General features: G+C 43.5%; 1 protein-coding gene across 1 annotated transcript in view; it reads left to right on the top strand.

Annotated features, from left to right (window-relative positions):
* Positions 1 to 3270: 3270 nt before the first annotated feature.
* Positions 3271 to 22837, top strand: part of LOC147732898 (nicotinamide N-methyltransferase-like) — a 194452-nt gene continuing 174885 nt past the window's right edge. The window contains exon 1 of the mRNA XM_086957441.1: positions 3271 to 3460. Coding sequence (XP_086813567.1) covers positions 3313 to 3460 — 148 coding nt within the window. The 5' untranslated portion in view covers positions 3271 to 3312. The remainder of the gene's footprint in view (positions 3461 to 22837) is intronic.

Genomic DNA, 22837 nt, shown 5'->3' with positions numbered 1-22837 from the left:
TTAAAACAGCACGTCATAGGGAAATATCAGGCCTGGAAGAGCGCCGCATAATGAGGTCTTGTGGGCCAACAAATATTATGTGCGAAGACCATAAATATAATAATAAGAGTTGGTAGAAATGTGTGCTTTAGAAATAAAAACAAGAGAAGGAGCCACCATCTTGGAACGGCTGGCAGAGAAGGCAAAAGTCTTAAAGACGAAGTGTGGTCAATGAGTCAATGTGGATACGTGGCATAAGGCCAGGAAAAGATTTAAGAAAGCCATCTCACATATAAATGATAGGGTTATGGCAAGGGGCTCAAGTGGCTGTATTCGATAGGCCTCAATAAGGCTGATTATGATGGATGGGTCATGGGTCTCAGGGCATACTACCTGGCAAACAAACCAATGGGTGCCAAATTTATAATAATATTTTTTAGGGGAATTCTTGAGGGGTGTTTCCTTCAGATCTAACAGTAAAAATGCCAGCACAGTGTCTCAAATACTGACCCAACCTGTAGGTGTACAGTGTCAACAATGTGGTGTGTACGAGATGTGGTGAGTCGGAGATTAAGGTGGTCTCATGATGTCAAGTAACTGTCAAGGAGTCATAAAATCAGGGGAATGGGATGGTTAGAATTAATTGTCCATCTCACTCCAAGGTATATTATCATTCAAGCCAGTTCAATGAGTGGCGAGACAAAATATCCAATTCTGTTCTCTCCAGAACAGGGTGTTTTTGCTCATTTGTTGGTGGGTTCCCAGTATTGGTCATATCCATTGTGGCTCCTGTGGGGTGTGCACCTTCATACAACCTACTAAAGAAGTCAAAATTGACAGTACCAGTGTCTGGGTGCAAAAGGCCCATACAAATTGTAACTAAAAAAACTGCATTTAAAAGATCACCTGCCCCTGTGACAAAAGATACATAGGAATGATCACTTGACTAGTCAGAGGTAGGATCATGGTACACCGCAGATATCTCCGCTGCAAAAAATATCCACGAAACTAAGTACTCATTACCTCCATCTGAATCATTCCACTGATGACATGTGGCGGACCATACTGGAAGCCCACCATCACATGAGCAAAAATACCCTGTTGCGGAGAGAGCAGAATAGAATATTTCCTCTCGCCATTCATCGAACTGGCTTGAACGATGTGGAGTGAGATGGACAATTAATTCTATCCATCCCATTCCTCTGATGCTGGTCCCTTATGTTATGACTCCTTGACAGTTACTTAACATCATGAGACCACTATAACCTCAGACTCATGAATTAATGTAACCAACATTACATGTTTCCGCACTGGGTACACACCACATTGTTGACACCACACACCAACATTTTGTGTCAGTATTTGAGACACTCTAATGGCCTTTTTATTGTCAAAATCTGACTGGCTTATTGGGGCTGATGAAGGGTGATATCCTGAAACTGGTCTCAGGATGCTTGTTTCTGGTCCTGGGATTAACTGGCTTGGCAGCTCAGCCTGGAATGTTCTCATGAAAAGCATGGTCAAGATTGATTTGCATATGGCTGGATCCAAACTGGGGTGGCATAGTGAGCAAAAAAACAATGGATCTAACCAAAATCTGTTATATGTTCAGCATTCCCTCCATCATCTTTTTGTGCTGCTATAGTCGCTCTAAGTGGGAAGGGTATGCCAAGACAAGGGTTCTGTGCTCAATGTGCCACTGGATTCAAGCTAGCCTGGCTGTTGAGAGGTGATACCCCGAAACCAGTATAAGGATGCTTGCTTCTGGTCCAGAGAGAACCATGGCGTGGCAGATCTGGTTGGACTGTTCCCATTAAGCCCACAGTCAAGACTGATTGGCATAAGGCTGAGTCCAAACAGGGGTTGCACTTTGAGCAAACAAACAATGGATTTAACCCAGATCTGTGACTGGGGTTTAATTTTTGATAGGTACAGCATTCTGTCCATCATCTTTGCTGTAGTTGTCCTAAGTGGAAAGGGTATACCCAAACTAGGGTACTGTGCTCAATGCGCCACTGGATGCAACCTAGTCTGGCTGATGAGGAGTGATAACCCAAAACCTGTCCCAGGAGGAGGCTTGCCAGTTCGGGTTGGACTGTTCCATGGGGAGCAGAGTCAAGACTGATATCATTATGGCTGGGTCAAAACTTGGGTGGCATGGTGAGCAAAAAAATAATGGATTTAAACCAGATCTGTGACTGGGTCTTAATGTTTGACATGTTCAGCATTCCGCCCATCACCTGTTTGTGTTGCTGTAGTCACACTCTTTTGGAAGGGTATACCGAGACGAGGGTCCTGTGCTCACTGTGCCACTAGATTCAAGCTAGCCTGGTTGATGAGGAGTAATAACCCAAAACCAGTATCAGAATGCTTGTTTCCGGTCCCGGGAGGACCTGGCTTGTCAGTTCGGGCTGGACTGTTCACATGGGGAGCAGAGTCAAGACTGATTTGCATATTGCTGGGTCCAAACTGGGGTGGTATTGTGAGCGAAAAAGCAATGGATTTAACCCAGATATGTGACTGGGTGGGAATGTTTGATATCTTGATTTCGTCCATAATCTTTTTGTGCTGGTATACTCACCCTAAGTGGGAAGGGTATGCCCAGATGGGGGTCCTGTGTTCACTGTACCACTGGATTCGAGCTAGCTTGCCTGATGAGGGGTGATACCCCGAAATCGGTCCCAGGATGCTTGTTTCCAGTCCTGGAAGGGCCTGGCTTGGCATTTTGGGCTGGACTTTTCCCACGTGGAGCAGGGTCATGACTGATTTGCAGGTGTCCCTTCCTGCACAAGAACAATTATTCCAACAATGCAGACACCCTTGCACCATGGTGCAAGTGGTCCTGTGTTGGCGCTCGGCTACAGTTTGTGCACCCGCACCGGCAAAAAGAACAGAAATACACCATGTCTTGTAGATACTGCACATTCCTGCCCTTTTCTTCTGATGTAGGACAGTGCAACTTGAAGGCTTGCAGCACTGCCCAATGCCAAAATATTGTAAATATGCCACTTGGTCTAAAATGTGGAGATCAAGGAATCATACCATAGATAATTTCTTTTTCAATACATTTTTTACTGCAATAAAATGAGAATAGTAATAAACTGCATAATACAAATGTCATAGTCGTGTATGGCCAACTGGCAAGAACACAAAAACGTAATGAGATACAGCGGTACAGCCTGCCTGACTGTAAAGAAAACACATAGATCACAAAGCAAACATGACTCATGAAAGGCGTAACGATGGATCACGAAAAGCATTTATAGTGTTCTTCAAAACTGCAGAAACGTATTCATCACAGGCACTACTCATCAACAATTTTAAGGTCAGAACATGGAGTCCAGTTTAACATGGACCAATTTCTATCAGGAACACTTTGATGCAGAGAAGTGTTTGGCAGAGTACTTTAGACCTGAATCTGAATTTGCAAATGATTCAGTGGCACAGCCAATGAGTCAGATCTCCAACTTCTTCGCTTCTGGTATGTAAGTTCCTGCCTTTTTCTTATCTTTTCACTTGAATTGATTCTGTGTAGTAATAAGAATTTTATGCAAAATCGTCCTGTCTTAAACTTCCTCTATTTCATTCAAAATTTTTGAAAAGCATTTGGAATTATATGCAATTTTGACATTTGTGTGAAAACTGGGGGCCATATTTACAAGCCCCTTGCAGCACCTTTCTGCTGCCAAAGCGTCACTTTTGAGACACTTGAGTGCTGCAGTGTGATGTCCCATATCTACAAGGCCGTGCAAAGCCACTTTGCTTGGCTTTACATGGTCTTGTAGATATGGAGTAAGGCAATGCAGCACAAGTTGCAGCCTTGCCCCACCCTGCTTCAAAAGGTCCTTCCCTGGGTGTTGCTGCAGGTGTCCCAATGTACGACTATTGGTAAACCTGGGCATGTGTCAAAAGCCTATGCTCTCCCCGGGAGGCGTTATGGATGCGCAATGAGGAGAAATTAGTTGGGGCATACTTGCAATGCCCCGGCTGTACTTTTACGGGCCAGAGCCTCATTTTTGTGACATTTTGCGTTACCGTGGGTGTTCCCATTCAACACCCATGGTTTTTGACACTGCCCAAGTTTTACAACATCTCGTGGATCTGGGACAGTGACAAAACTATTGCCTTCCCCAGAGCAGGCTTAACAAAGAGCAGTGTTTACATTTTGCCTGTTTTTTTACTTTTTCCACATTTGCTACATTCTGCAGCACACACAGAACGAGGAAAACCCCTCCTTTGATTGTTTTTGTGCAGGAAGATGTCCTTTCCTGCACAAAAACTATCATGCCAACATCACAGACAAAAGCAGTACAAAAGGGGGTGGTAATGGAACATCACAGACACCCTTGCATCATGGTGCAAGGTGGCTGCGTTGGTGCTCGGCTGCAGTTTGTGCGTTGGCGCTGGCAGGAAGGACAGCGATGCACCGTATCGTGTAGATACAGTGCATTCCTACCCTTTTCTTTTGATGTACGGCAGCGGAGCTAGAAGGATTGCAGTGCTGCCCTACGCCAAAATATTGTTAAAATGCCCCCTTTATTTTTCCTTGTTTTTTCCTCTTTTGGTGTGCTGCATTCTGCAGCACATAGAGTAGGAGGACAATTCCATTAATGTTTGTTTTTGTGCAGGAAGATGTCCCTTCCTGGACTAAAACAATCCTCCCTACAATGCAGGCATCCTTGCAACAAACATGGTGCAAGGGGGTCTGTATTGGTGCTTAGCAGTTAATTGTGTGCCAGCGCAGAGAAGAGTATTGCTGTAAATACGACGCACCTCTGCACTTTCCTAACAGCGCTGTGCTTTAAGCTGGCCTGCTGTGCAGCATTATTTTGTAAATATGCCCCTGGGACTTTGGTAATACTTTTGCTATCAACTGAAATTTGACATACCAATCATTTGTAAGTGTAGAGTGAATCGAGTCATGTGTTGAAATTCTATGCAAAATGCCCACTTGCTAAAATATGCCTGTGATTTACCAGACCAACAAGAATTTACACTATTTACATTAATTTCGAAGTCAAAGTAAATTTGGCAGACCTTTCTCTTGCATGTGTTAAGTAACTTGAGTAACATATGGGAAAATACTATCTAAGCTACAGACTTAAAGATTAAAGTTCAACCCATCTATTATTTCATGCTACAGTTCATGGCATTACAGAGGGGGGTAGCAAAACAGCACTATACCTACAAGATATGGCATTGTTGCTCTCTTCCCTAGTTCTGGTGTTCAATTATCTTGTTCTGCCCCAACCAGATACTTTTGATCCATAGTCCAAAGGTGTGTGCATGTTATCTAGCATAGCTTCTGTATTAGAAGGGTACCCTTCTAGTACACAATACTCTGTCAGGCAAACTTTAAAACTTTTCCCACTTTGCATGTGTGTTGTACAGTGCAGAATGCATGCATGTTTAGAAATCTTTGGAGAAAAACATGTTTCTTCTACTGTGCGTGGGCCATAAGAAGTTGCACTTTTCTGACTCAAAACTCTGTCCACAAACGTTAGAAGTTAGGGCTTTCTGTGAAAAACCTTGGATGGTAATGTGGGAACATCCCTGTACTACCCATGGGATGCCGCATTGATGAAAAGTAACGCAAAGTAGGGCAAAGTGCTGCTTCACATTACTTTTAGGAAACTTTCCACCTTGTATAGTAAATAACAAATATTGTCTAATATGTATAAATGTTCTGCCATCAGGCATGACTGAACTGGCCATAGAGGTCAAATGAAAAATTCCATCAGGACATAATTTTTAATAATGAATGGAAGGGCTGTGCAGTTCAAAGTCATAAATCCAGACTAAGGATCCTGGAGCATAATGTGCAATTTTGTGGCATAAACTCACATGGTAACCTACCTCAGTGACTTTGTTGCAGGTGGATCTAGCTCGGCAACATGGTAGTCTTCTAACCCTTGATTACTACTGTCTTTATAATAGTTACCAATCGTAGTTGGTCACAGTTAGCAAACTACTTTTTAACTATTAATGTGGTAGGCCAGATTTCTAACCCACTCCGACATCTCAATTTGCAAAACGTCACACTGTTCACACAATATTGGTCACAAATTTTGACCAATTCTTGCATCCAGTGTATTAGTACATCTGGTCCTAAGTGGGAAACCCAGGAATTTCACAAAAGACACCATGGTTGGGGAGTTTCAAAGTGAGAAAACAAGTGTTGAAGCAGGACTAAATAAGATGAGGGGAAACACAGGTTTTAGAGTAGGTCACTCTGGATTTTATGTGATTGGGCTATTAGAATTGAAGGGTGTAAGAAAGTGGATTATCATAGTTCAAATCTGTTTACTGAAGGGGACGTTTTTAACACGTATGCCCATCTACAACCTCCGGCTGGTGGGAATGAGGGATAAGACTTAGAAGGAAGGGCAAATAAGACTAGGGAGAAGAAGAGAGAGCGCATCAAAGGAAGAGCAGAGAACAAAAACAGAAACAGAGGAACTCGGGAGACCTGTACCTTCAAGCCGAGATCTTCAGGTAGGGGAATTATAAATGTGTTCCATTTGTCTGTATTTCATGCAGTTGCAACCAGAAGCCTCTGCCAATCTAAAAGCATATGATGAAGATCCCAAGACTTTGGACTGGCCAGATGCCAAAGCCTAGTCTTAAGACTTGTAGGTATTGAGGACAAGTATGTTTCTTACATTCTTAGGCTAACAATGATATGCATGGGTTGGGTCTCACATTTTGTCAAGCAAAGTTACTTTGTTTTGTACACAGCTCAGATTTGTTTCATTCTATGGAGCTCCCATAGCTTATGTAGCCAGGCTGAGTGGTCTCGATTGGCATCTGTCCCCCACTTGGCAGTGATGGCTACGGCAGGGCTGTGGTGGTCCAACCGCCCAAATCATAATAGGGCGGTCGGGAGATAGCCACCGCCGTGCCCCTACAAGTATGGCAGTCTGTGTACCGCCAAATTCCGTAACCGGGCCCTAAATTGTCAGGATGAACCCAATAAATTAAACTAAGATCATCACCCCGCTTACTATGGCACAGGGCAGACCGATTTATTTTAGAGAAATGTGTAAAGAATTTATGCAATACCAAAACAGTAATACAGTAAAAACACCAAGTAATAAAAGTCTAACACCAAATCAGAAAAAAGAGTAAAAAGGAATAAACAAAATGACACCCAAATGACAAAAATCCACAATGGTGAACTGGAGTTAATATTTTTTAAAATGTTACTTTAGAATAACTCTAAAATGTTTTAAGTAGCAATTATACTATATGGTTGCAGTAGACCGGAACCTAGGTGTGATCTTAGGCTCACTGCGATGGAGTACAGTTCCGATACACCAGCCAAATTCCGTCAAAGATTTTACCTTATGGCTCAGGAGCATATTTACAGTGCCCCTGCAGTGCTTTTATGCTGCTGGAGCATCACTTTTGTGATGCTCTGGAAGAGCAGTGTCCTGGACGATATTTACAAGGCCATGCAGAGCCACCTTTCATGGTTTTCCATGACCTTGTAAATATGGAGTAAGGCAATGCCTTACACTGCCTGAAAGGGGAGTTCCATGGGTATTGCTGTGGGTGTTTCTCTACAACACCCATGTTTTTTGACACTGCCCCAGATTTACAAAATTGCATAGAGCAGGGGCAGCGCCAAAACTAACCTCTTCCCAAAGCAGACGTAACGTGGAGAAATGTTTACATTTATCCTCATTTTTTCCTCTTTCCATGAGTGTTTCTGCATCCCTTAGAGCAAGGTAAACTCTTTCTTTGTTTATGTTTGTGCAGGAAGTTGTTTCTTCCTGCACAAAAACAATCATGCCAACAACACAGACACACTTGCACCACAATGGAAGAGTGTCTGCATTGGCACTGGACTGCAGTTTGTGAACCAGCACCAGCAGAAGGGCCAGGAATGCGCCATATCTTGTAGATACAGTGCTATCCTGTCCTTTTCTTTTGACTTAAGGCAGCACAGCTAGAAGGCTTGTCACGCTGCCCTGCACCAAAATATTGTAAATATACCCCTTAGGGCCAGATGTAGGTGGCCATTAACCGACCGGTAACGGACGATTTCGGCCGTTAACGACCGGTAAATGGTCATTCCTGATGTAGGGGGCCTATTTTACCGATTCGGTAAATTTGCCGAATCGGTAAAATACCGAATCGGTATTTTTACCGATTCGGTAACTTCCATATGTAGGTGGGACTCTTCTGAGTCCCAAAGGCCAGTCAGATTCGGTATTTTACCACCCAATCCTATTGGGTGGTAAAATACCGAATACAGGTGTGCATGCACATCTGTGCATGCACACCTGTGCAATGTGACACACAGACATGCCCTTAGGGCATGTCTGTGTGCCACAGGGCACACAAGTCGGGAATTGGGGTGCTAGAGGGTGTCAAAGTGACACCCCCTGCGCCCTTGCAAAATTCGGAATTTACCGAATCAGTAAATACCGATTCGGTATTCCACATTGATTCCTATGGGCTTCAAGGCCCATAGGCATCAATGGGGGATACCGATTCGGTATTTACAGAATCGGTAAATACCGAATCTTACCGATTCGGTATTTACCGATTCTGATTTACCTACATTTCTCCCCCTCTATTTACCACTTCTTAAATACCGAATCGGTATGATTCAGTATTTTAGAAGTGGTAAATTAAAATTACCTACATCGGGCCCTTGGGGCCCGATGTAGGTAAACTCCAATTTACCACTTCTTAAATACCGAATCATACCGATTCGGTATTTAAGAAGTGGTAAATTGGAGGGGGGGAGATGTGGGTATTTCAGAATCGGTAAATACCGAATCTGTAAGATTCGGTATTTACCGATTCTGTAAATACCGAATCGGTATCCCCCATTGATTCCTATGGGCCTTGAAGCCCATAGGAATCAATGTGCATTACCGAATCGGTATTTACCGATTCGGTAATTACCGATTTCTGCAAGGGTGCAGGGAGTGTCACTTTGACACCCTCTAGCACCCCCAATACTGGCTTGTGTGCCATGTGGCACACAGACATGCCCTTAGGGCATGTCTGTCTGTCACATGGCATAGGTGTGCATGCACACATGTGCATGCACACCTGGATTCGGTATTTTAACACCCAATTGGATTGGGTGTTAAAATACCGAATCTGAAGGGCCTGTGGGACTGAAAGTAGTCCCACCTACATCCCGAATTTTAAAACTCGGTAAACTTACCGATTCGGTATTTTTCAAATTCGGTAATTTTACCGAATTGGTAAAATACCGAATCGTACAAAACAATGTCCCCTACATCTCAAAAGGCAAAATACCGGTCGGAAACGGCCGAATTCGGCCGTTTCCGACCAGTATTGGCCACCTACATCGGGCCCTTAGTGTTTTAAGTCCCAACTTTTCAGGGTTTCTAAAGCAGTTCCTCTCTCTCACTTCTATGGCTTCCAGGACCTCAGGTCAGCCCAATGCAGCAAAGATTAAATCGAGCAGAGTCCACCAGGAAGGTCCAGTCAAGGTCCAGTTGAAAGTGGTCAGCTATGCACTCCAGTGTCTCTTGCAACCTATTGTGTCCCAGTAGCCACATGCAAGATCAGTCAACTGACCCTTGGCATCCACTTCTTTGTCCAGGGCACCAGAGGGATCTTCTGCAGGTCCATAAAGTATTCTGAGAAGGCCTTTAAAGATTGGCACTAGCTACTGGGTGAGTGTGCCTCCTTGGACTTTCATCTAACTTTACCTTTGTGAATCGGGCTCTCTGACTTAATCGTTGAATTGAATTTATATTAATTATAAAATAGTGATTTAAATATTTTCTAGTTGGTCCCAAACCCAAGATTTAAATACTAATATTTTAATATGTAGTCCGGTTTTCTGTATAGGCCAGCCAGGCCTGCCTCAGTGAAAATAGCTTTTGGGGTCTTGTCACAGTAGGAACATGGCAACACTAATTTTTAACACTTTTACAAACTATACATCCTACTTTATTGATTACAAGGTTTACATAGAGGTGACTTACTAATATTTGCAAGGGAGGTTGCTGCACTTCAAAAAGAGTTATTTTGACAAGTCGCCCTGCAGGATTTAAACTCCAGCAGTCAGTCTACAATGGTACAAAAGTCAAGCTATCCTGGCTGAAGACGACTGATAGCCAGAAACCGGTCCTAGGATGCTTGATTCTGGTCCAGGGAAGACATGGCTTGGCAGTTCGGGCTGGACTGTTCCCATGAGGCACAGGGTCAAGACTGATTTGCATATGGCCATGTCTGAACTGGGGTGGCTTGGTGAGCAAAATAATGACGGATTAAACCCAGATCTGTGACGGGGGGTGAATGTTTTGCCATTGTGCAACATTCCGTCCATCATCTTGTTTGTTTTAGTCTACAATGGTATACATAAAGTCATATTTTGTAGGTCAACTCCATGGATGGCACAATAAGTACTGCAATCCATAGGTGGCCTTTTACATACAGAGCCTTGTGCATATTCTACAGAATACACTAGGGACTCTTAGGCAGAATAAATGTCATTTAGGATATAGCCAATCTAACAATGATAATAGGGGAAGCATAGACACTTTACTACAGGCTATCATGTGGAAAGTGCACAGAGTCCTAAAAACAGCAAAACAGAAGGGGCAAAAATTGAGGGGACATCACACAAAAGATGGACATTTCCTACAAAGGGGGATCCGTTTTTCTAAAGCACTTGTATAGTCCTGATGAATATTGATTCAAGATTACCTTACCAATTAAACCCTGGTGCCATTAGTTTTCCAGTGGACAGAGACACACACATAGAGTAATATTTTACCCAGTGGTTCAATGATAATGATTAACATTCAGATTTACTACTGTTTTAACTTTTTTTGTAACACTATCAAAATAATATAACATAATATTCACAATAAGCATTATATTAACCATTGGGTTAAAAAAATTAAAAGACAAGCATATAAATCACATTGGAATTTGATACTAAAGTATGGAAACAAGGGTTTGAGGGAGGTAATATGTAGGGATTCAAATTCAGAATCTATCCACGTAAAAATAATTTTCCTAGATAGGTTGGAGAAAAAGCCCTTGTTATGGCTAAAGCATGTAGAACAAACATTCATTAATAATGCAAATGATAAGGTTGTGTGTGTTAAATATAATGGATAAGCAAGAAAATGAGCACTGAAGTAGGACTCTATCTTCGCTGTTGTTGTGGCTCACTGTGCCTTTTGGAAATGTTGATGTGGTTTGAAATGGGACTTGTGTCAGTGTGGAAGTCATTCTGTCAATTTCTCAGGAAAGCCACAGAAATTGGGGTAGAATACCTGACCAGCAGCCAATCATAATAAGGTCACTGTGGGCTATCCTGGATTGTGGACATGGTGTCATTTCTACAGGTCCTGGTGCCACATCAACCCAGGATGAATTTGTCTTTAAACCATGCAAGTACCTTATTTTAAAGTGCCAATAGTTATTCTCATGCATTAGAGCCTTTAAACATAGATCTAAAGTATTGACATACACTTTTTTGACTCTCTCAGTAACCTCAAATATTTCCTTAGCTTTCGGATGAAATCTGGTGTTTTTGTGTCAAGTTGAGTCAATTCCTTTGTAGTCATATTGTACTTTTTGTGGGAATCAGAGGCTTTTTCCAAAGACCGTGGGTGTTTCTGGAGTTAATGCCTCAGGAACGCTTGTGGAAAATATGTCATTGAACTGGTCTGCTCAGCAGAGTTTGTACAACTGAATTGGGTTTCAATAATAGTTGTTTGCATGACCTCTGCATATTGCCTTGTTCGCCTGTCCTTTCATGATGACTATGACTAAGTTAAAATTCTTTGGTTCATACTGTCATAGCTCATCTCCCTATTTTAGTCATATATGATCTGATCATAGAGCTAAGGAGAGGAGCAAACGTTCCCAGGTCTCCTTGTTCCTGCAGCTCTCTCCGGAGGTTGTCTATCATTTTCTTTTGCAGTTTTACCAGTTTGACCAGCTCTTTCTATGTTAAGAAGATGTCAGAGTGATTACATTGGCTGGGAATGAGCCTGAGTTAGTCATTAAAGGCAAGGCTATTTTACTGGGGAATGACATCACTTGGGTGTTGTCTACAACTAAATGGTCAACCATGTCATCTCATAGGTCATGTACTCTGTCTTTTAGGGCCTAGCAGCTTCCTGATTGTTGTCCTTCCAACACAAGTGTACGCTCTGCCTGCTCCATAACCCGTGCACCCGAAGGCAAGAAGAGCATCTTACTGCTTCTCTTGCCTCCTACTCAGTCTTTTTCTACTTCTTTTGCTCCTCTTAATAAAGGTTTGGTCCAACGCTGGCAGGCTTTCTTCACATAGGAACTCCATTCAACAGGACAGCTCCTCCCTTCAAACGATGTGTTGAACTCTATGTCTTGTGATACTCTTAGAAAGAACTGTAGGAGCAGAGATTGTTTAATTATCCATGTAACTAGGGCCAGGCATAAAAACAGCATTATGTACAAGAAAGACCCTGTGGCAATTAAAGTAAATAAGTGTGCCAACATCATGAAGATGTCAAATACCATGGTAGCAAAGATCGAGACATTGGTCACCCCATGTCATAGGGGGAATACATGGTTCAGTTTAGGCACGCTGGGTGCAATTGTGAAGATTCAATTTAAATTAAGATTTGATGTGGAAAGTGACCACCCAAATCTACGCTCATAGATTAGTGGAGAAAAATACCTTTTGGTAAACCATGTCAAACATTGGAGGGAGATTGTGAAGCAAAACCAAACAGGTGACTCCTCCATCACGTACATTTTATGGTATTGAATGGGGAAGTCATCTGTTTGTATTCTGGCCAGCTTTCAAAGCACTGTGAACACCTACTTAAAGAAAAACAAAAATAAATATGTTATTTCAAAGTTAAAAAAGAGTATGACCATTTTTTCAGAAAGACAACATGCACTATATCACCAAAGCAGGCAGTGTCCTTCAGTAAACCAAGTAAATGGCAAAAACCTGTACATTATTAGAATGGGAAAATCTTTCAAGCACACTGTGATGCTAGCTCGGAGCCATGCTGTAGTACACTAAATTCAGGTATCTAAAACATTGCTAGAAAAAGTAAATTTAATGTCCTCAAGAAATAATGAAACATTTTGTGAGCTGTAATTGTAATGCCCATAGTTTATTAGAGTAAGAAGAGAGTTTAAATGATCCAATGGAATGCAACCAATTAGATAATTATAAAAAACAAGCGTTACTCATTTGTAGGATTACATTGTTTCAAATAACTTCCCTCAAGGTAATACTCTCAGAAAGGCAAATGGGTTTAGACATTTTAGGCCACCTCTATTTAGAAAAATAAATCACACATTTTATTTGTAGGGATCATATTAAAACTAAGGCTCACTCAACGAGCTAAAGACTTATGGAAATCGGGGGCGAGGGCCGCTAGGTGGCGCACGACCAAGATGGCGCGCACCAGTAAGGCTCCTGCCAGACCGAGCAGGACAACAAATTTAATCCCCATCCTGCATTGAAAATCAAGCCCCGCAAGAGTCCTAACGGAGAGTGGAAAGAACACTGCCTGCCGTAGTAAAGAAAAAACTCCAAACACAGTACATACCATATGCCATGATGTATCCAGCCAAATTAAGAATAACCCAACTTGGAAAACAACACTACTTCACTAATCCCCAACAAGTGGAAGACTATCTCCGACGGACTCGACGAGAAGCATCCAAGGAGGAGGAAACACGTAGGAGATCCAGATCCCACTCACTCATGTCGAATCCTGGATGAAGGAACTGATTCCGGCTAATGTGCAAAAGACTGCCACGGCTGTATTACTGCCTGTGAACTTCTCCAAGTTGGTGACATATTACATTTGATAATGGTTATATAATTAGTTCCACCCGGACACTCACCTCCGTCCCACTGAAGCTGCCTGCTTAATTAAGTGGTGCGGTACAAAAGGGGGTGGTGATGGACGGAGCATCTGAACCAATCAAACACTCACACCCAGTCAAAAGATCTGGGTTTGATCCATCACCGTTCTTTAGCCCACTCTGTCACCCCAGTTCAGATATGGCTATATGCAAATCAGTCTGACCCTGTGCCTCATGGGAACAGTCCAGCCCGAACTGCCAAGGTATGACTTCCCTGGACCGGAAACAAGCTTCCGAGGACCGGTTTCTGACATTCCAGCCGTCTTCAGCCCGGCTTGCTTGAATCCAGTGGCAAAGTGAGCAAGGGACTCACGTCTGAGCATACCCTGCCACTCTTATGGTGGCCAAAAGCGGTACAAAAGGGGGTGGTGATGGACGGAGCATCTGAACCAGTCAAACACTCACACCCAGTCAAAAGATCTGGGTTTGATCCATCCTTTTCTTTAGCCCACTCTGCCACCCCAGTTCAGACATGGCTATATGCAAATCAGTCTGACCCTGTGCCTCATGGGAACAGTCCAGCCCGAACTGCCAAGCCATGCCTTCCCTGGACCGGAAACAAGCTTCCGAGGACCGGTTTCTGGCATTCCAGCCGTCTTCAGCCCGGTGCAGCGGGTGGGTGAAATAGAGGGGGAGAGTGGGCATGGTATGGGCCCTTAGTGACTCTCACATGGGGCGAACCCCCAAATTTTTCCTCTGGTGAGGGTTGGTAATTGACTGCTTTTGAATGTTGTTGGGGGGAGGGCACAAATGTCTGGCAAGATGGGGAAGCCGGAGTGGGTGGGGGAGGAGGAACTTATAGGCGAATGTTGATTATCGCACAGTTTAGTAATGGACACAGCATAAATGTACTAGTCATCAGCAAGATCAGAGGGAATGGCAGACACCACAAGCGACGTGAATGAGCTTAATATTTTATCTTGGAACATACAAGGATTGAATAATCCACAGAAAAAGAGACAGGTGCTGGGGTATCTAGAAAGGCATCACGTCAAGGTGGCCCTACTGCAGGAAACTCACCTAGACCCGAGAAATACGCCCCAGTTTGCAATGAAATGGGCATCCCACCGATGCTTTGCATCGTACTCTGGCTACTCTAGAGGCATAGCCATTCTTATTAGACAGGGAGTGCAGTTTGTGATGGAAGGCTCGAAAACCGATGTTAATGGCAGATACTGTCTGATCTGGGGAAAGCTGAACTCTCATGATGTTACCTTTGCTAATTATTATTTATTTATTTATTTTTTCCATTTGTATGGCGCTCAGCTACCCAAAAAGGGTTTCCCGGTGCCTGTGACATACATTTAGATTGAAGGAAAATATGCTGAGTGGTAATTTTAACACAGTTGTTTCTGGAACAACCAGGTTTTTACATGTTTCCAGAATTTCATGTAGCTTTCTTCTTTCCGGATATGCGGGGGGAGTAGATTCCATAGAATAGGCCCTCTGACAGCAAACGATCGTCCTCCAGTTCTTTGCAATTTGAATCTGGGTACAGTATAATTCGCTGCAGTTTGAGAGCGAAGGTTTCTTGTTGGCAGGTAGGTGGAGGCCAAGGCTTGTAGGTAGCTGGGTGCTGTTTTGGTTTTGATTTTAAACATGTAGCTCAGGGTTTTGAAGCTGATCCGATGTTCTATCCTGAGCCAGTGTAAATCGTTCAGATGTTTGGATATTCTTTCAGACTTTGGTATCCTGCACAGGAGTCGTGCAGCCGCATTTTGTACCATTAGGAGTCGTTTGATCACTGCTAGGTTTGAGCTTAGGTAGAGAATGTTTCCGTAGTCAATACGCGATGTTAATAATGCGTTGACTACGGTTTTTTGTGTGTTTTGGGGCAGCATTCAGATGATTTTCTTCAACCATTTTATTATGGTGAAGCATAGGCCCGCAACTTTATTTGCCTGCTGTTTCATTGACAAAGTGTTGTCAATGATGACTCCTAGGTGTTTTACCTGTGCAGCTGGGGAGGGGAGGTTTCCCAGTTCTGGTGGCCAGTGTAAGGGGTTCCAGAGCTCTTTATTCCTTCCTAATAGGAGGACCTCAGTTTTATCCCCATTTAATTTCAACTGGTTGGTGGTCATCCAGTTGAAAATTTCCTGAAGGCCAGTTGTAAGTAGAGATGGGGCTGAGGGGTTTGACTCAGATAGGGAAAAGATGATTTGAGAGTCGTCCGCATAAGACATTAACGTTAGGCCTGCGCAGTCAGCTAGATCGGCCAATGGTATAAGGTATAGATTAAAAAACAACGGGCTCAGGATGGAGCCCTGTGGGACACCATGTGGGGCGGGAAACGTATCTGAGCATGCAATACTGGATGTGATCTGGAAGGTTCTTTCTGTAAGAAAGGACTTTATCCACTGTAGAGCATCCTTGCGGATGCCGTTTCTCTCTAGAGTGGCCAGAAGAGTTTTGTGCGATATGGTATCAAACGCCGCACTCAAATCTAAAAGAATGAGTGCAACTGTTTGACCCTCATCCAGAAGCTTTCGGATTTTTTCCATCACACCCAGTAGAGCTGGGGGCTTAACACTGACGACACACACACCTTGCTCCTGGTATGGAGTAAACGATTGGCACTACTTATGTCATATGGGGAGGGGACTTCAACACAGTGGTGGATCCCCAGAAAGACAGGTCCCGGGTCTCTCCCATGCACTATACCAATATGCAACAAACACTAAAAGATATAATAGACACTAACGAGGTATAAACACCCCGCGTAGCAGGAGGGGACACACCACTCTGCAGTACACGTGCCATGGGCCAGGTTAGATTACCTGATAGTGTCAGTAGGTATGGCCCACTTGGTTGGTGAGAGTGCAACCCTGCAGGCCCAGGTAAATCAATGCCCCTATATTAACTGGTGGCTCAATCCTTTGCACCTACAAGACTCAGTGTTTAAAGCGGAAATAGAGCAGGAAATCCAAGACTTTTTGATGCGAAATGTGGATTCTGTATTGAGCTTAACAACCGTGTGGGAGGCATTCAAGCTCATGGTACGGGGCTGGTGTATCTCTAAAGGAGGGGGTATCCTTAAGGACCTGCGCAGAGACTTATGCAAATTAGAGGGTGAGATAAAAACCCTTGAAAGGGACATCTTATCTGGTACTGATGTTGGTGCTACGAGGGCCAAATTACGTACTAAAATGACAGAATATGAGGACACGGCGGACCGGGAATGTAGATTCTGGGTGAAGCCCCATATGGCATGAATCCACGGGGAGGGAGATCGCCCAGGGAAGTCCTTGGCAAACGCAGTACGCCCCCCCAAATTGCTAATTACATAGCAGAAATACAGGATGAGCAGGGACAGGCTCACAGAAACCTCCCAGAGCAATTGCATATGTTCGTAGCCTATTACAAAAAGCTCTATACCTCCCAAAGAGGCCCCCCTCTGGATTTGCAACAATACTTTGAGGACACAGCTCTGGCATGGTTGGGGGATACCCAGCAAAAATTATTAAATCTGGACATGGAGGTAGATGAGATCACGGACGCAATAATGCACATGAAACAAGGGAGAGCGCCAGGGTCGGGTGGGCTACCGGTGGAATTTTACAAAACTTATATGTCGACCCTTGCCCCTATTCTCAAGGCAGTGTTCTATGAGGCACTGGAGGAGGGGAGCCTGCCATCAACCTTGCAGGAAGCCCAGATAATTTCACTACTATAACCTGGTAAATCCCTGATCTACTGTGACTCATACCACTCCCTTTAGCTGCTAATCTGCAAAACTAAAATTCTAGCAAAGGTGCTGGCTACCTGTCTCAACCTCCTGCAGGAGCGGCTGGTGCTGCCTGACTAGGCGGGATTCATCCCAAACCGGGCCACGTCCCACAATCGTAGAACTCTACTAGCCATATTACAAGACATAGACCCTAATTGCCTGGCGGTGGCAGTCTTCTTTGACGCCACCAAATCGTTCGATTCAGTGGAGTGGGATTATTTGATAGGAACCCTGAGTTATATGGGAATGCCGTACATCTTCCTAAATTGGGTGCAACTACTGTTTAGACAACCACGAGCCACAGTGCTAGTAAATGGGGCCTGATCTGCCAACTTCAGTATCTCTAGAGGCACGAGACAAGGACGCCCGCTGTCTTCAATTTTATTGGCTTTGGCAATTGAACCCTTGGCAGCGAAACTCAGGCAGCACCATAACGACAGAGCACTAGTGTAAATGTATAGGCAACTGTTTATCTCTCGATATGCGGACTATATGACATTGTACATATAAAAAAAACAGGAAAATCTCAACCCGGTATTGCGAGCGCTGGGGCCATCTCCGAAGTACAAGTGAATTGGACTAAAACCGTAATATTCCCACTGACGAATAAGACCACTCAACACCAGCTAGACTATCGCCTAATTTGGGAGACGGGGGACTTTAAATATTTAGGAATACAGATCACTAGAGACAAAGACGAACTAATGCGCACTAATTACGGTACGGCCATTGACAAGGTAAAGGATAACGTATCCAAATGGATAAGATTACCCCTCTCGATGGCGGGAAGAATATCCCTTATTAAAAGGACGATACTACCGAAATTCCTATACTTATTTACTAACATACCTTATCACCCGGGCAGATTTTTCTTTAACATACTCAAGAAGCAGCTTATACGACTCATATGGGGGGGGGGGGGGCAGGGGGGAGGCGGGGAACAACCACGGTTAAATCTGGCTACACTAATGTTGCCATACCACCAGGGAGGGTACGATGTCCCCAATTTTAAGCAATATTATTACTGTGCACAAGCACACTTCTCCGTTTATTGGATCCATCCGCCTCCTTTCATGCCACACTTGGCAGTGGAGGATGGCTTTATGGCCTGACACCCCCAGAGGGATACTTATTCACGCAGGTGAAAGAACACAGGTGAAACCCGTCCACTCTAGATTGTACCGTTGCCTCATGGCGGTGGATGGAGCGCAGGTTGGGAATGTCACTGATGTATTCCCCTAGGATGTCGCTGATACGCACCCCGTTGTTACAAGTTACTTAAGAGGGAGTATGCCGCAGAATGCTGAACAAGCTGCAATACAGCACTTTGGGAGACTTGTACACGGGGGACAGTTCTGCAACAAGAAGCAATTTTTGGGAGAACATGCACCCACAAATATGGATATATTCATGTATACCCGATTCAGGCAAAGCATGTAAGCCATAACCCCGACGTTTCTGACGGAACCAGACACATTCGTACCACTACACACAATATTACAAGCAGAGGCCCCTAGGCACGTCATATCCCTGCTGTACAAACAAGTGAGAAACACCCCTCCCCCCAACCCTTACGTGCTAGAGTGGAATGGGATAAAGATTTGAAAACCCCTCTTATGGATGAACAATGGGAAGCTGTCACTAGCAACAGTAGGTTGAGGCTAATACATTTCAAGTTTCTACACTGGTTGTACCACACCCCGGTCAAATTACATATATTTCTCCTAAGGGAAGATGACAGATGTGATTGTTGTGAGAGGGAGGGAGCGGACTTCATACACATGGCATGGCAATGCCCACGCGTAGTGAGGAAGTGTTTGAAGGGCTGTCAGCCATGTTGGGAGTGCAGATAACACTGTCCCCACTCATAGCTCTCCTGGGCCTGACCCGAGACATCAGGACAGTCCACAAGAAATATTTGGCAATGGGAGTTCTACTTGCAAAGCGACAGATAGCCTGCAGGTGGGGGAGAGGCCGGGCTCCAAAATTCAAGGACTGGATACATGACCTAACCACTTTGCAGGAACATTTACACAATTATGCAGACCTCCTACCTTTAAAGTCCCGACCTAAGGATATCTGGGGACCGCTAATTACCTGTCTCCTAGCACAAAGTGCAGACAGCGAGGGGGAACAGAGGAAGGAGGAGGAAACAACGGAGGGCGATAGGGATTGAGTGAGGACCGACCGGATGACACTGACACAATATCTTGTGGTGAGACGAGAAGGTCTAAAGGGCGTGTATAATATGGACATATACTTGAAGTGATGCATTACATGATACTTGAATGGTGCTGTCGTAAACCTAAGATTGAATAAGGGACATTTACGAGTTATCTGATTTCAATGCCCTGTTCCAAGATTCCAAGGGCCAGATGTAGGTCGCCAATTACCGGTCGGTAACGGCCGAATTCGTCCGTTACCGACCGGTAATTGGTGATTGAGATGTAGGGGCCATTATTTTACAGAATCGTTAAATTTACAGAATCAGTAATTTTACTGATTCTGTAAACGAGATGTAGGTGGCACTCCACAGAGTGCCACAGGCCCTTAAGAGTCGGTATTTTACCACCCAATCCTATTGGGTGGTAAAATACCGAATTTAGGTGTCCATGCACATCTGTGCATGCACACCTGTGCCATGTGACACACAGACATGCGGGCATGTCTGTGTGCCACATGGCACAGAAGCCTGCACTTGGGGTTCTAGAGGGTGTCAAAGTGACACCCCCTGCACCCTTGCTGGATTCGGTATTTACCGATTCGGTAAATACCGAATCGGTATTTCCTATTGATTCCTATGGGCTCCAAAGCCCATAGGAATCAATGGGGAATACCGATTCGGTATTTACCGAATCGGTAAATACCGAATCTTACAGATTCGGTAATTCAAAATGAAATATTACCTACATCTCCCTCCTTCTAATTTACCGATTCATAAATACCGAATCGGTATCATTCGGTATTTATGAGTCAGAAAATTAGATTTACCCTCATCTGGCCCCAAGTGTGGCCAGACTCTGGAACAAATAGGCATGCCGTAGTACATAGAGGAGGGTAGGGTGCATAGTTTTGGAGGAATTAGGGGGAGGGAATGTAAGTAAAGTTATTCTATACATGACATTGTCGAAAAACTGCGAATACGACTGTAACAGATATATAATATTGACAATCACTTTAGTGACATTGTAATGTATAACACTTTAATAAAGGTTTTTGAAAAAAAAAGACTTATGAAGATCTCGTAAAGTATGGACATCATGAGGATTGCTGAGATACTGATCACCGTTTGAAAGTGTTCAGGGACCAGTCCAAAAAACCCTATATCCACACCTTTATCTAGTAACCGTCGATCACGATTTAAGTACACAATCATTCCAAGACATGGCCTCAGGCCATACCTGTGCCACTTAATGCCGTGTGCCAAGCACCAATGTTGTCATTTTTGACATGTATTAGGTTAACATAATCATGCAACTGTTCGTCACCTGTCATTTCATGCGTGGGGTCATTAGCAGGACATTTCAGAATATATGATTGCAAAGCAGTTTGATGCATCTTTAGAGATATCAGCTCCAACGACATCACAATTCACTCGAATGGATGCCAAATGCACAGACTCTTCTGCTCTGAAGTAATTTATGAATATATCGTCCTCAAAACCTAGCCTTTCCAATCGATTTGTATGCTACGCTGAGAACAGAAAATCTTTGCTTTGGATCTCTGGTAAATGCAGCCGGTAGTAAAACTATGTAGGACATGCTTATTTAAGCTGAAGAAATCACATCTCTACTCATATTTAGTGGACCTGTTTTAGTGTCCTTCTTGAGATGTAGTTTTTGTGCTTCTAATAAAAACTTTGAAAGGCAAATTAAATTCATATTTGGGCTGAGATCTTATTTTTTTGCAGTTTTATATAGCGCTAACTCAACACGAAGGAGTCAGAGCGCTTTACGAGTACCAGTTAAATTACAGACGGACACATTCATTTTTAGGCACATGGAGATTCAGTTATTTGCCCAGACACACAGGATGTTAGAGCCTCCCGCCAGACTGGAGCCTGTTCCCACAGTTTCAAAGTTGGCCGCCCTAGCCTTTAGGGCACACCCTCCCCTTGTACAAACTAATTTCACTTCAAACCTACTGGAGGTTTACTTGGAACATATTTGCCACTCAATCCATAAAGAAAACATACAACATGGCAAGGTGACTTAATCTGGTTATTTGAGTGGAAATAGAAGAACACACTTCATCAATTTGAAGAGAAGGTCAATGGCAGATCAAGAGTCTCCATATGTAATATGATTTTCCACAAGAGTGTTTCCAGATGATGCTTTAATCACTTTCACGAAGACATTACTGGTCTAGTGAGATCCTAGCACAGTAGGAGATTCTTAGTTCCAGACAGTCCTCACCCATGCTGAATTTTCACTCACAAAGTCCTTTGAGAACGGTTTGGTGTTACTAGGCCCTGAAACACATCACATTGTAATAAAGGTGAGTGGAAAAACATTCTAGATTGATCTGGCGTCACCCAAAATGTTAAACAATGAAATACTGTTCCTTGGCCCACTGGTACTGAAACCCTCCTTGTCACCCAGAAAAATAAGTCTCCCTGCCTTATGTTTAAATTATTTCTATTTTTACTATAGGACATCAGAGGACTTTCTTATACACTCAGACCTGAATGTCTGTTCTCTGGACTTTGCTCCAGGTTTGAAAGAGGAGATTTCCTGACATAGTCTACACAAATTCTTGAACCCGGTTTTTTTTTTTTTTTTAGAATACTGACTGCTGAGGGAACCAGCTTCAAAAAACTAACTGTGGGCTAAAAGGGGGCTCACGTTATTTTCCTAGAAAAAGAGCAGAACACACTAATCTAGAAGAAACTAGTTTGTGTTCCTTTGAACTAGTTGGGAAGATGTAAAAAAAGAGTTTAGCTAACACATCTTTTATTTGAATCAACATTTACATCAACATAATGTTGCCAAACGATTTGAAATGCTGTCATCGTGACATCTTTGAGTCCTTGCTTCAGGAAGGCTCCCTTTTCAGATTTATTTATGATAAGAAAGATGTGCCCTGCATTCCAGCAATTTGGACCTGTGGGTTTAAATGATTGAATCAGATATCCAGACCAGGGGACCTATTATGTATGGGCCGTACTTTCCTTGTTGGCGACCAGTGCACCATAAAACAGGTACGCAGGGCGCAAATAGGGAAAGTGTCCCCCATGACATAGAA

This window comes from Lissotriton vulgaris, chromosome 2_1, assembly GCF_964263255.1.
Source record: "Lissotriton vulgaris chromosome 2_1, aLisVul1.2, whole genome shotgun sequence".
In the NCBI taxonomy this organism is placed as follows: domain Eukaryota; kingdom Metazoa; phylum Chordata; class Amphibia; order Caudata; family Salamandridae; genus Lissotriton; species Lissotriton vulgaris.
This window is presented reverse-complemented; position numbering and strand designations above follow the sequence as displayed.